At 40.2% G+C, this 15,315-nt stretch overlaps 1 protein-coding gene across 1 annotated transcript in view; it reads right to left on the bottom strand.

Annotated features, from left to right (window-relative positions):
* Positions 1 to 1,400: 1,400 nt before the first annotated feature.
* Positions 1,401 to 15,315, bottom strand: part of cabcoco1 (ciliary associated calcium binding coiled-coil 1) — a 35,952-nt gene continuing 22,037 nt past the window's right edge. The window contains exons 6-8 of the mRNA XM_067429710.1: positions 8,250 to 8,363; positions 4,440 to 4,586; positions 1,401 to 1,683 (exon numbers count right to left, since the gene is read on the bottom strand). Of these exons, the coding sequence (XP_067285811.1) occupies positions 1,600 to 1,683; positions 4,440 to 4,586; positions 8,250 to 8,363 (345 nt within the window). The 3' untranslated portion in view covers positions 1,401 to 1,599. The remainder of the gene's footprint in view (positions 1,684 to 4,439; positions 4,587 to 8,249; positions 8,364 to 15,315) is intronic.

The raw sequence follows: 15,315 nt of genomic DNA, 5'->3' as shown, positions 1-15,315 counted from the left end.
TGCTGTGTGTGTGTGTGTGTGTGTGTGTGTGTGTGTGTGTGTGTGTGTGTGTGTGTGTGTGTGTGTGTGTGTGTGTGTGTGTGTGTGTGTGTGTGTGTGTGTGTGTGTGTGTGTGTACATGTTTTTCTAGCCTGGTGAGGACTTCAAACTGAATGCACACAGACTCATGGGGACTCGTGTCACCGTGGGGACCTAAATTGAGGTCCCCATGGGTACAAAAGCTTATAAATCATACATAATGAGTTCTTTTGAAAATGTAAAAATGTAGAAAGTTTCCTGTGACGGGTAGGTTTAGGGGCAGGGGCAGTGTAGGGGGATAGAATATATGGTTTGTTTGGTATAAAAACCGTCTATATGGCAAGTCCCCACAAAGATAGCGCACCAGACATGTGTGCGCGCGCGCGTGTGTGTGTGTGTGTTTGTTGTGCTATAATTGTAAAGGGGACCAATGTCCTCACTTATCTAGTAAAATATTATGATAACTGACTAGTAAGGACATTTGACTGGTCCTCACTAGTTAAAAAGGCTTATAAATCGGCCAAAACATGTTTTTATTTAAATCTATTGTTTTGCACGTTCTTGGGATGGGTAGGTTTAGGGATAGGAATTGAGTTAGGGGATATAAAATATCATTAACCTGATATAAAATCAATGGAAGTCCATGCAATGTCCTCACTTATATAGTGAAACAAACCTGTGTGTGTGTCCTGGCATTCCCTACTTTGTGGGGAAATGTCTCCACACAGATAATAATATTATTAGTAGTAAATGATTATGATAACACCTTTGAGCCTGTCAATATTATGCAAACATGAAATCTCAAACGCACAGTAGGCTAGTAACGTTATTTGCTAATATAGTTGCTGACTTTTGCGCCTTCGTCTCTCGTCACGTAAGAAACGGCATTCTAAAACAGTGAGCTTAAAAGAAGTTCAACGTGCATCTCATTACCTTGTGTTATTTCCCCATTTCACTGCCACGGACGCATTGATTCTTTGTGAACTCCCGTTTAGGACTGGCGATGTGTTGCCTGTCTGCACGCGTCCGTCACAGGACAGCGGTTAATCTCCTCAGCTCACTTGACGCGCAGTAGCGCAATAGACACTCCCTCAACCGCCACAGTCAGATTCTCCACCACATTAAAGAGAGCTTATTAACAACGAAAACGAATATTTATTTTTGCTAATTATTATTTTATTTCAGTTAGTTTTTTAGTAAGAGTAGTTAGTTTCGTTTAGTTTTAGTTTTTTATTTATTCAGATTTTTAAATTTTATTTCAGTTTACGAAAATGTTTTTTGACCAATAGTTTTAGTCTTAGTTTCAGTTTTCGTTTACGAAAATAACCTTGTTTCATATTCATCATTTTATCTTGCTGAATAAATCAGGAATGTCACCAGAAAGTCATTTATTTAATCTGCTGTCAACATCGTACAAACCAATGAAGCACTTTTGCTTGACATAAGTGAAAACTAAGTGAATACATTTTACAGTAAATTAAGAGTATTTGGCTGTATAAACCACAAGTGCCATATTCTGTTTTATTTTAGGACTTGAATTAATAAATACTGGTGGGAAATCCTCTTGGCGTCTCATCAGTGCTATTTGGAAGAGCCTTTTTGAAGTCGTTCTAACCTCGAGATGTAGGTCTCCTCATGAACTCGCAGTTTCTCTGTGAAGTCGGCCTGTTGAACACATAAGAATTTGTACATCCATAAAAAAAACTGATTCAGGGTGGAGATTACAGTTACATGAGTGAATCTTGGGGTGGGGGTGGGTGTCATATTTCAGTTAACTATGTTAACTAAGGACCATTTTAGTGTTAAAGTGTTACCAAAAAATCTATTTTACTTAAATCTGCAGTTCATAACTTTTTCCCCCCACAAAATACATTTTTGAGCAAATACTCAACAAGCCATTATTCAAAACAACAGTAAGCTTATAATGTGTTATAATAAGAGTGGTATGTTGGATTTCTGCAAGAAATTCGAGAATGTCTTTTTGTCATTAAGTCACTTCTGTATACATAAAGAAAGAGTCTGGCTAGTAGACTATCGCATGTGAGGATGCTGCAGGTGGCGGATCATTTATAGCCTTTTCTCACAGCAGTTAGAATAATTAAACTTAATTAAAAAACTAAACTTACTTAACAGTACATTGTATAGATTTTTTATCATTATACTATTAGTCTATTGTATATTATATTGTATTACAGTAATGATCATTTTAATGATTTTTTTTTTTAAAATAAATAAACCCTCGGGAAAAAATGGCAAGCAAATATTACAGAAATTATAATACATGTGTCAGTGTAAAATATAAATAAACAAACAAAAGACAATGGCCCTAAAAATTGGTGTGATTGTTTTTATACTAAAATCCACTTATTAAACTATTCTAGTATTTTATTTTATGCACTTTAATTGGTGCCCATTTCATTTTTTTTTATTGTAGCCTATTGATTTTTATCACGGAGTATTGTTGTATTGGATATTATATTTTATTACAATCATGATAATTTTAATGAAAAATAAAAACATAAAAAAATAAACCCTTATGAATAAAATGCTCAGAAAATATCACAGAAATGATAATACACACCTCAATGTAAAATATAAACAAACAAACATAATGGTCCTTAATATTGTTTTTATACTAAATTCCACTTATTATATTTGAATACATTATAGTATATTATTGTATCTTTAATTGGTGCTGATTACACACACACACACACACACACACACACACACACACACACACACACACACACACACACACACACACACACACACACACACACACACACACACACACACTTGTATAGATTATTAGTATTATTATAGTTTTATTGTTTTCCACTATTGTATTACAGTAATAATATTCACTTTTGAGAATGATGGGTATTACAAAATAAATAAATAACCCCCCATGAATAAATACACAGAAAAAATTGCAGAAATGAGTAAACATAGTCCTAAAAAATAGGCTTGATTGTTTTTATACTAAATTATATTTATTTTTCCTTTTTGATCTTGTGATGAAACGTTTGTGACATTCACTGACTCACTGTAAAACAATCTATTGTACTTGTGCATATTTGTACGCAGTGTTCCAGCTTTAATGAAAATACACAACACATTTTGTGCAGTGAAGTTCCCCGTACAGCACAAAGGCATATTGAAAACCTCTGGCCCACATCTGGAATGGTAATGTTATTGGTAAGGAAGTCATTCTCAGTAATTCCAGCATTTGTAATTTTCAGTGTTTCGACCATATTAGGTATGATGAGATCCACAGTCATGGTATTCCTGGGAACTTTTGAAACAAGAATAATATTCGGGGGAGAAAAAAGCGTAACGGAAAAGAATAAATATGGATGTAGCAAACACTTCAAACTGAACGTGGATGACTGTGATATTAAGCACGCTTCACAGTGACTTCATACGCTCCCCTGAGCCATACTGGTTACAATTAGCATAGAAAATACAAAACAACACAATCTAGATTCTATTGAAGCAGCAACATTTTTACCAATCAATTTGCATGAGGTTATATTTAGCAAAGTGATATATGTAATTGACCTTCCTCCGACAATAAAAGGAGAGGAAAAGCCCAGGAGAATTGATGGAAATAGCGGCGTCTCTACAGCGTATCACTCAGATGTAAAATGCACACACAAGCCACTACAAATGGGCTCTCAAATTACAGAGCGTTTGCCATTTGAAATAAAGGCTTGTCACACAGATGACAAAGGTCTTCATGGAACATGGCAGGAGAATTGAATGACCCCCATAATCATTAATCCCATCAAAGTGAAAAATGACTTATGCCTTTCTAGCCCCTTCTGTTCGGGTCTTGACGGCACGGCCCACGGCAACCTCTGCCGTCTCAAACCTCCAAAACATTTGGCGTGTAAAAACTTGTGATAGAGATGACACAATTTAGCAATCTCCCTGGTTGTTTCGTGCAATCGTGGCAGTCACGGTAATTCAATTCCACCTTAAGTCTAGCGTAAAATTAATCACGATATCTGCCAGCAGCTGTCTAATGTACTTTACGTTATGCAGAGAATACCAATGATATTAGGCAGGAGAGCGTTATTCAGGTTTTAATTTTAGATTCTTTTGTTTCTTGGCATAATCACACTGTGGGTGGAGGTTTGTGGGAGAATATGAGTGGAACCATGATATTTTCAGAAATGCAGTTCTGATACACAGTCTGTTATTCATTATTTGCCTTTTAAGATGTTTTATTAATGCTATCTGTGATATTGCTGCCCTCAAGCCATGAATGTAATTCTTGTGGAAACTGACTCATGCGAATGAAAATGCGTTTTGTCTCTCTCTCTGTTGGTAGTAATCAGTATGTTATTTCTTATAAACAGGCTGCTATTATAGAATGCTACTGGGATGCTTGTTGTTTGCTCAAGGGTGTATACCTGCAGTTTTGCTAACATCTCCTGGGTCATTTCCCTCAACACCTCTTGAACATCTTCCACACTGAAGTCCACGTGATTCTCGGGACTTTCTTCAAGCTCAGCTTTTCCAGCTTCTTCCATATTCTCCTCGTGAGATTCCTCTGTGCCCTAGGGTCAATTAAAGAAATATTTCGTCTATACATTAAAATTCTCTCATTATTTATTCACCTTCATGTCATTCCAAATACAAGATATTTCATCTGTGGAAAGTAAAACTGATTTTATAAGGCATTATAACACAGACCATTGAATTATCATTCAAATAAATGCAATTAACGATTAAATAGTTTTGTTCATGTCACTTACAAAAGCCTAATGTAAGTCCAAGAAGTTCTTTTTTTAACTTGAAATTCAATATAATATAATACAAATTCCTATCTATCTATCTATCTATCTATCTATCTATCTATCTATCTATCTATCTATCTATCTATCTATCTATCTATCTATCTATCTATCTATCTATCTATCTATCTATCTATCTATATATCTATATATATATATATATAGGAATTTGTATTATATTATATTGAATTTCAAGTTAAAAAAAGAACTTCTTGGACTTACATATATATATATATATATATATATATATATATATATATATATATATATATATATATATATATATATATATATATATATATATAAAATGCGATCAAAATCATGATTAATCAATTGGACAGCACTACAATTTGAGAGTGCCAATTGTAGTGGCTTGTGTGTGCATTTTACATCTGAGTGTGCATGTGTGTGTGTGCGTGTGTGTGTGTGTATGCGCGACCTGGTAATCCCTACGTTATGGGGACAAAATGTCCCCACAAAGATGGCAATATCCGAAATCCTTGTCCTTGTGGGGACCTTTTTAGGTCCCCATGAGGAAAACATCTTATAAATCACACAAAAGGAGTTTTTTTGAGAAAGTAAAAATGCTGAATGTTTCCTGTGATGGGTAGGTTTAGGGGCAGTGGCAGTGTAAGGGAATAGGATGTACAGTTTGTACAGTATGAAATCCATTACGCCTATGTAAAGTCCCCATAAAACATGGAAACACGACATGTGTGTGTGTGTGTGTGTGTGTGTGTGTGTGTGTGTGTGTGTGTGTGTGTATCAGACATAACATTATTCATATCCTAATCCTATCTTAATATTGTGTTGGTCTTACTTTTGCCATCAAAACAGCCCTGACCCATCAAGGAATGGACTCCACTAGACCCCTGAAGGTGTGCTGTGATATCTGGCACCAAGATGTTAGCAGCAGATCCATTAAGTCCTATTAATTCCGAGGTGGGGCTTCCATGGATCAGATTTGTTCGTTCAGGACATCCTACAGATGCTCAATCGGATTGAGATCTGGGGAATTTGGAGGCCAAGTCAACATCTCAAAGTCCTGCTCCTCAGATCATTCGTGAACCAATCTTGCTTTTAGCACATAATCTTGCTGAAAGAGGTCACAGACACTAGGGAATACTGTTTCCATTAAAGGCTGTACCTGGTCTGCAACATTGCTTAGGTAGGTAGTACGTGTCAAAGTAACATCCACATGGATGGTAGGACTCAATGTTTTTCCAGCAGAACATTGCTCAAAGCATTGCACTGCCTCTGCTGGCTTGCCTTCTTCCCATAGTGCATCGTGGTGCCATGTGTTCACCAGGTAAGCAAAGCACACGCACCCGGCTATCCATGTGATGTAAAAGAAAACATGATTCATCAGACCAGGCCACCTTCTTCCACCACTTGATGCTCACGTGCCCACTGTTGGCACTTTCACTGGTGGACAAGAGTCAGCACGGGCACCCTGACTGGTCTGCGGCTATGCAGCCTCATATGCAACAAACTGCGATGCACTGTGTATTCTGACACCTTTCTCTCAGAACCAGCATTAACTTCTTGAGCAGTTTGTGCTACAGTGGCCTGTCTGTTTGATCGGGACCACACAGGCTAGTCTTCGCTCCCCATGTGCATCAATGAGCCTTGGCCGCCCAGGACCCTGTCGCGGGTTCACCACTGTTCCTTCCTTGGAGCACTTTTGATATATACTGACCACTGCAGACCGGGAACACCCCACAAGAGCTGCAGTTTTGGAGATGCTCTGACCCAGTCGTCTAGCCATTACAATCTGGCCCTTATCAAACTCACTCAAATACTTACGCTTGCCAATTTTTTCCTGCTTCAAACACATCAACTTTGAGGATAAAATGTTCACTTGCTGCCTAATATATCCCACCCACTAACAGGTGCTGTGATAAAGAGATAATTAGTGTTATTCACTTCACCGGTCATAATGTTATGATCGGCGTATTATATAAACACAATTTTTTTAAAGATGCGATTAATCGATTTGACAATAAAATAGGCCCAAATGATTTACTTTAATTCTGTGAAAATGCATTTTTAAATAATTATCAAAATATAAAATTCATAATATAATATAATGCAGTCTGGTTAAACCTGCATTTCGTTTGAAGGACAACCATGTTTATTTATAATTTTGGTGAAATTTAAACTACACAATTATTGCTATATCAAATAACTGCAATTAGATCGAATAATCACGATCAAATGATAAATCAATAACCGCGACAGGCCTATACATAGAGTAATTATAATGAAAAATTATAAAAGAAAATAAGATAATACAGATTCTCAAAATTCTCCTTTTTAAAAAAATATATGGCATTCAATGATTCATGAAATGCCAAGCCTATTAGTTATTGACATTAAAAGCTCATTTATTTTTCTTAGCTTGTAATGTAACATTGCAGCAAAGAACTAATGAGGAAATGCATTGAGCATGTGGGAAGGCAGAACTGAAGTATCTAGTTTGGGAAATCATAAAAACATAAGTAGAAGCACAGCACCTACATGTGGCCATATTATGAACAGCACACACTGAGCATTCTGTGGTTGAGTTCCCACGGCGCCTTTTGACCAATGTGCTTCAAGGGATATCGTTTTTTATTTAATTTAAATAAAAATAAATTTTGATAGAGATTGCACACAAAAAGTGCAACTTCTAGCTTAAAATATTATAAAATATGCAACCAATTTACTCCAGTGATCTGACCATATGTCCAATAAATACAGGACATTCAACAAGAGGTGGAACTTAATTTTAATATCAGTAATTGATTGAATCTTGAAAAGTGGCCATTACATATTAGGGCTTGAAAAGAATGACGTCAAAGGAGAGCCGGGTAACTACAGAAATGTATGTTGACATAAATTCCCACGACTTTTATGATATTACTCATTTTCATGATTTCTTACCAGTCCTGGAATTCCCTGACATTTCAAGATTTTCCATGACTGTGGGAAAGTCGAAAAGATACATCTCTTTAAAACTCAAGTGTAATTTTAATGGAGTTTTTATATAGGCAGTATTTATACTAGAATATTTTTTCTGTAGCAAATAAATCATTAAAATACATGAATAAAAACAGTTAATTCTCTGAGGGACCAAAAATAAATGTAAAGATAGAAATTGAGCTATGATGTAATCCTCCTGCTATAAAATACAATTCCCTCTGCTCAGTACAGTCTATGTTCTCCAGCTGTACAGCACAGTGTCTGTTAAGGAAAAAGGTTAGTCATACTTGGAAGCAGATTTGCGTTTCCTCTGAAAATGAGAAACATGTGAAACGCATCTTCACTGAAAGGGTAATTCCAAGCAAAGTCTCAACCACAAAAAGAACACAACATTTTACTGCGAGCCAAATACATTAGAGGAGTGCGTTATTACAGCAAGGACTGGGCGGGACAACATTTTACCTTCTCAGGCGTTTGGACACGTGGGGGAGCCACATAATGGAAGTACAGATCAGCGGACATGCCCTCTTCCAGCGGGGCGGCAAAGTCAGCTGGGTTGATCAACTCAATGCATTTCTGAAACAAAACATCCAACCTTTTAAAATACATTCAATGCTGGATTATTTCTTACAACTTTAAGTAGGGAGTTTTTAAGTAGTCAGCTTTACTGCAAAATAAACCAGCATGGTCCTGACACAAAGCAACAACTAATGAATAATAATTCATAGGGGTGTAACAATATATCCTGTCACAATATATCCCAATACAAAATGCAACAATATATATTGTGGTTTGTGACAATCTGTATTGTGTATCGCTCACCCAAAATCGAAAATTAGTGTGTGAGAAACAATTCAAGTTTACAGAGTTTTAGTGTCAGTACTACATTAGACTACTATATGTGACCTGTAATGACAAAATGAGTTAGCCTGACGTCATCATACTCCGAGACTAGTCAGAATATGAGTCTGATGCTGCTCCATTGGGCTGTGATTATGGGGCGTGTTTCAACCGAACCATCAATTGGATAGACCTACAACCAATCAGAGCAACGGAGTAAGTGATGTATGTTGACTTGAGCGACGCATAGTTGTCAACAGAACTCAAATGCATGCATTTTGGAAGAAGTAGAAGAAGATGAGTGTAAACCATAGACTGTAAATAAATATGGACATAGTGTCCGTGGCGTCACCCATAGAATAACCATTATTATACGGAAGTAATGCAAACTGCAATTCCTTGACTGGCCACTAGAGACAAGCTCCAGAAAGGACCAGAATCTCATTGAGCCCATAGAGAGTAAAAGAAATGGACACAGCGACCCCATTGACATCAACGGCGAATTAATGAAGTCAACCTAGGGGCACTCACTTCCTGATGGCTGAGAGAACTGCGCAGGCTCAGATTGAGCTTGACGACGTAGATGTGACGTGATGTGACGTGTCCTGTCTGACAGCTGTAGGTCTTCTAGTAGTTGTGGAAAGTGAAAGCTGAATCACATTGTTTAAATATTTTCTCCCGTTGCTTTTGGCTCACTACGGGCTTCTCCCCATTCTTCCCCCTTGACTTTATCAGACTTTATGTCTCCACGTCCCCCCGACTGTCTCATAGACAGTAAAAGATTGCCTGCGAGCGTCTTCTCAGGTCTATACGGTAATTTCTCAACTGTGCGACAGAGTCGCCTTGGTTATGACGTAATCGTTAGCTTCTGCGGGGCGATAGTGTAAGATACAAGGTAACGGAGCCTTTTATTCATTGTCGTGTTTCTTTAGAAATAAACAATGGACAAATGGAGTCTTTAAACGTCTCAGATGTAAAGTTATTCACTGTCAAAGTGACTCAAAAATGAATGGGAGTCAATGGGATGCTAACAGCAGGTGATGGCTTGGTTAGCAATGGCAGCCCCTAGGGGTGGAACGCTTTCCGAGCGCTAGATTACCCCCTTGATTGAGCCCCATGTTAAAATTTCCAACTTTACAGCAGAAAAAAATGTTATGTTTTAGAATTTGAAAATTAAGAAAATGTTTACAGCCTTGTACAAATTGTGGTTTTGGCCAATATGGCTAATTTTGATCTTCATGACAACTGTGAGGGAGGTGAATTTTTTTATAACTCATTCGTTATATAAAGCCTTAAAGTTCAGCATAATTAAGGGGGTGATTACTTTGAGTGACAGGTGGATAGCCATTTATCTGCCGTCTATAGTCATTGTGTCACCTAAGCTTCACCCACATCCCGCCTTTTTGCCCATTTTCTTTTACCCGGGAGTGACTCGGGATGATTCGCTCGCAAGATGGCAACGCCCAGCTCGCCCCTACTTAAAGCTTCAGAACGGCTTATCGGAATACTATGGGTGACCTCAAATGTTGTGGGGGGTGCAAAGTTCGCCTGGCATCTAGGCTAAAAAATGAGTCTGAGTGAGCATATTTTCACATTCTTTATGTGAAAAACCTTTAAAAAATATGTATGATTTGTTTGAATCGGACAAAAAATTACTGAGCTACACCTGTTAGAAGTTTTCAGAAAGGTTCCAAAACAAAATCACCTAGCTACAATAACTTAAAATCTCTGATAATAACACCCAATTTGGCACACACTAAGCCAAAACCTAATTTAATAGAAAAAAAAAAGAAAAGAAAAAAAAAAATATATATATATATATATGCATTTTTCATTCGATTTGCCTGTAGCTTGAAATCATCAACTCCTTTTGCCAGCATGGGTCACATATATAATGTTTATAATGTATAATAATGCAATAGGTTCCTTATAATGCCAAAGATCTTATGTTACCCGTAAAAAGTGCCCTACATTATTTTAAAGTGACAGAGAGCAAGCATATTCGTCTAAAATAATTCTGTATTTTCAGCTTCAGAATCATGAAGATATTTATTCTGGTGTCACCATTGTCCTGTGCATTGGGTTACCAGCACCAAGTTTAAGCCTATTCATTTTCACCCCCAATGTAATATCAAATTTAGCATTTTAATCAACACTACATTTTTTGTTAACCTTTTACTATGTATCGCAATAATATCATATCATGAGTCCAGTATCATGATATGTATCAAAATGTGATATGAGGGTATCATTAAACCCCTAATAATTGATAATGAAAATAATCCACTGTGAATCTGATAATCGATTAATAGTGTCTGCGCCAGCGCCACCTTGTTTATCAAGCAAATGCACTCGTGCCGAAATGCACAAATCTGGTCTGAGAACGAGGTGTGTTCAGGCGCATTGTTGGTGTGTTGCTATTCAGAGGAAGTGAAGATGACTGCATTAAATGACAACTCCAGTGAGGGGTAATTAACAGATGGTTACCGAGTAGATCGTTCTCTGGGAGGCGTTTTTCTCAGCGCTCGTGAGGCTATTTTTAGCCTTGTTAGTGGTATTAACTAGCGATTTAATTGTACTACCCTTTGCCCCATAGACAAGCGTTATAAGCTAATCTGTTTTTAGAGATAAAACTCTTTACATTCGATTTTCATGAAAACGATCTACTCGGTAACCATCTGTTAATAACCCCTGGGTTCATTTCTCACCGGAGTTGTCCTTTAATAAACAACAAAAACCTGGTGTAAAGTCAATAGCGCAGTATTTATTGTGTTATTTAAAGGGTGTGTAAGCACAACCCACATACACTCTGCTTATTACACACAGGGAAGCGTAGCAGCACCAACATTTTTAAATATTAAAAATAAAAGGATTCCTCTCTGAAGAATTTTCCCTCACAAATTCCACCATGTAAATAGTGAATATGCCCTGGTGCAAGCACAAGTGGCTTTTAAAGGGAATGGGAGATGAGACTCTGATTGGTTTTATTACACATTATGCTCAACACACAACCATGACTCATTAAGAGACAAGTTAAAACCCTTTTAGACAATGAACCTGGCACACTGACTGTTTTTCCCATCGTTAAACTAGAAAAGTGGATTCGGACACACCGTAAGTGCACCTGTGGCATGTGCTTTACATTGGTGTTTTTTTCTACATTGGTAACAGTGTTTGATTGTGACAGGATTGACAATTTTAAACTTTTTGCAAAAAACTCCACTTTCTAGCATAAATGCTAAGAGCACATGGCACTATTGAAACATAATACAATTTTGTTTTTCAATGATCAGTGATACATTTGGTTTTCCTTTTAATACTTTGGTAACAATTTTGACGTTTCTCAAAATACCACTTGGTGTAAAATATTTTCTCAGAGAGCGCACACAAGCCTTTCAGTGCTCCAGATCTTATCAGTGAGGGAAAGTGGCATCATTTCCTGTATCTTACATGGTTGTGGGAGATAATTCTACCAATTTAAAGGCAAAGTATGGTACGGTAACATAATTGACGCAATATTTATGGAAATATTTTTGTAAGATAAAAGTTATTTTTAAACAATTTAATGTTGTATCATTAGGAAAATTGTTGTATAGGGCTTTTATAAATAAATAAATGAAATATTACCAAAAGAAAAGTAAAATAATAAACAATGAAAAAAAATACAAGAAATCATGTTCCCTTTCAAAAGGGAACTCGAGCTGCATCAGCTGACGCTATGGGGAACGCCTCCAGCGTGACCGGTGTCTGAAACGCTATCCAATCACATCAGTCCTACCGACCGGCGACAGCCTCTGACGTCATCGACGTGCGACCAGGAAGTATAAAAGGGCGCCTTGCAAACACAACCGCATCCAATTCGTCTTCAGGGACTGTTTGTCTGATTCAAAAAACAAACAAAAAAAACATCATGCCTAAGTGTGTGCACAAGAGGAAGCACGGCTTCAGAAAGTGTGCAGACCAGTGTCCCAGGTTCCTCACACCTGAGGACACACATACACTCTGCGTGTTCTGCCTGGGTGAGGAGCACGCACGGGAGGTTCTTGAAGAAAGTGCCTCCTGTGCGAACTGTGAGCGTCTGTCTCTAAAGACGCTCCGCACTCGTCTGGCCCTCTTCTCGAGGGAAGAGGGTCCAGCGGCTGGGAGTGGTCCCGCTTCTGCCGAGGCTGAGCGGCGACTTATGTCTTGGGGCTCCCAGCTGGATCTGGCCCGCCGTCTAGAGACGGAGGTTGTTCTCGGCGATGGGCCAGATCGCGAGGGGCGGCCGCCGGAGGAGGAGTTGGGTGATAACTCCTCCTCATCGTCGGCCGAGGAGCTCCCACTTCAGCAAGGGATGGAAGTGGAGGGTGGTGAAGCGGCTGAGGCCGAACCCTCCCAGACATCCTGCCCCGTGTACGGGGAGCTGTTGGAGGTGATGGAACGGGCCACTGATCGGCTATAGGTGCCGTGGCGGCGCGTTAGGGGAGAAACCGCTCGTCCAAATCGCCTGGATGATCGATTTCTCTCCGGCCTTTCTCCTCGATGCCCCGGTTTCGCCCTCTGAGCTCTTCGGCACCTCAGTCGAGGCGGTGGTGGGAAGGTTTAGAGAGGCGAAGGCGCGCTCAGTGGCATTTAAGACCTGCATCCCGCTGAGGTCCGGGGTCCCTGGTACGTCACGGTCCGAGGACCGAAGGCAAGACCAGCGAGCGAGTGTGGCCTCTCGGGCGCCCCCTCCGTGGCGGAGTAGGGCGCAAAAGAGGCGGGACACCCGGAACTGGAGGAAAGGTGCCGGTGCCGAAGACCGGAACCAGCGTAGGCAGGGTGAAACCCCGCCTACTAGGGCTAAGCGGAGGTAGTAGGCGAGCCCTTCCTTCTACCTTTTCCCTCGGCGCTTGACATCAGGCCGGGCGGGGCCAATGATGAGCGGACGTGAGACTCTGACGGCCCGTCTAGTCTGGTGAGCAGGCGCCCCCTTCAGGTTTGGGGGACTTTTCGTTATGGGCTTATCGAGAAGTTATCATGAAGCACTAGAAGCGGAAAAGTGGCGGGTTTTCCTTGTGGGAAAGGAATTGTCTGAGTAAACTCGACCGCTTCCCTGAGTGGGCGTGAGGGGTCGTAAAGGGAGATTCGTCGCTGGACGCTTCGTCGGAAAACAACTCTTGGGCGGTGTGCCCGCATGCTGGATGCTGTGAGTATATGCCTGTGCACGGATGTCATCACGCGCCGGTGGGAGCGGGTAAGTCCTCAGTATGAGGAACGTTTTATTTTTTCTTGAATGCTAAAGTGCGCTCCCCGCCGAGGGTGTGTTGTAAGGGCCGCTAGTTTCCCCGTTTGGTGGCCAGAACGATCTATTGATAGAAGCCGTGATGCGGCTGGTTAGAGCTAGCCTCGCTAGTGGAGAGTAGCCGTCACATTATGCCAGCAAAGTAGATATGTTACTGTGGTGTGTTCTCTCAGTACGTTGAGAGTGGGCTACCGCTCATTCTCGCGGAAATATGTTTCAAAAACAAACTAAGTGAGTGTGGGTGTCCCTAGCAGCTCGACTAAAAGCTCTGGGCCATCGGAGGGCAAGTGTTTTAGCGCTACCCCCTTGCGAACGTAAGCAAGCGTAAGGGTGAGTTAGGCTAACACGCGAACGAAGCATATGTGTACCCAGCCCCCGTGGGCTTGGGGCATTAAGTTGTTAAGGTGGGTGCTCCCAGCCTTAGCAGAGACTGGTATACAGGCATGCCATTTTCAGGCTACAAAAAAAGAAGAAAAAAAAGAACGGTTAGCCTGGGCTGTGTTTTACAGGTGGTGGTGTGTAACCCCTATTCAGCCTCCTCTCATGTTAGAGTCGCCTGGCCAGGGCCCGCCCCCGTTTCTGCGCTCGGGGTTTCGGTAATGCAGATGGGAAAAGGTGAGAGCACATTCCCTTAAAAGAACCCCTTCTGTCGAACAGGTTGGTTCCAGGCCTTTGAGCGGCCGGGGTAGGGTACATGAAGGTGCCCCAAGGCCATGGCTCGGGCTATGACCGTAGGGAATGCTGTCACTGACAGCCTAATGTGACCAGATGGGGAGTGGTTCAGGCTTTTCAGTTGAATTTGCTTGTCCTGACAGTTGTCACTGCCAGTAGGCATGCACTCCCCTCGGCATGGCGGCGTGGGTATATCGTTCCCCATAGCGTCAGCTGACGCAGCTCAAGTTCCCTTTCGAAAGGGAACGTCCCCGGTTACGACTGTAACCTTAGTTCCCTGAGAACAGGGAACGAGACGCTGCGTCACTTTTGCCATGCCTCGGGGCCTGCCTGCGAACAGTCCCTTCAGACAAATTGAATGCGGTTGTGTTTGCAAGGCGCTCTTTTATACTTCCTGGTCGCACGTCGATGACGTCAGAGGCTGTCGCCGGTTGGTAGGACTGATGTGATTGGATAGCGTTTCAGACACCGGTCACGCTGGAGGCGTTCCCCATAGCGTCAGCTGACGCAGCGTCTCGTTCCCAGTTCTCAGGGAACTAAGGTTACAGTCGTAACCGGGGACGATTTTCAGTTATATAAGACTACAGAAAATATGATATTGTTATGGCCTGTAACATCTTATGATCAATAACAATCAGGAATATATTATAATCATAAATTGTTAATTTAAAGTGTTTTTGGTGCAGTAAATACATAAATGTAAATTAAATATTAATTTTAAAATTATGTTCAGATATTTCCTAATATTCACTA

Source organism: Pseudorasbora parva, chromosome 21, assembly GCF_024679245.1.
Source record: "Pseudorasbora parva isolate DD20220531a chromosome 21, ASM2467924v1, whole genome shotgun sequence".
Lineage (NCBI taxonomy): Eukaryota > Metazoa > Chordata > Actinopteri > Cypriniformes > Gobionidae > Pseudorasbora > Pseudorasbora parva.
The sequence above is the reverse complement of the archived record's forward strand: the minus strand, read 5'-3'. Positions and strand labels throughout refer to the sequence as shown.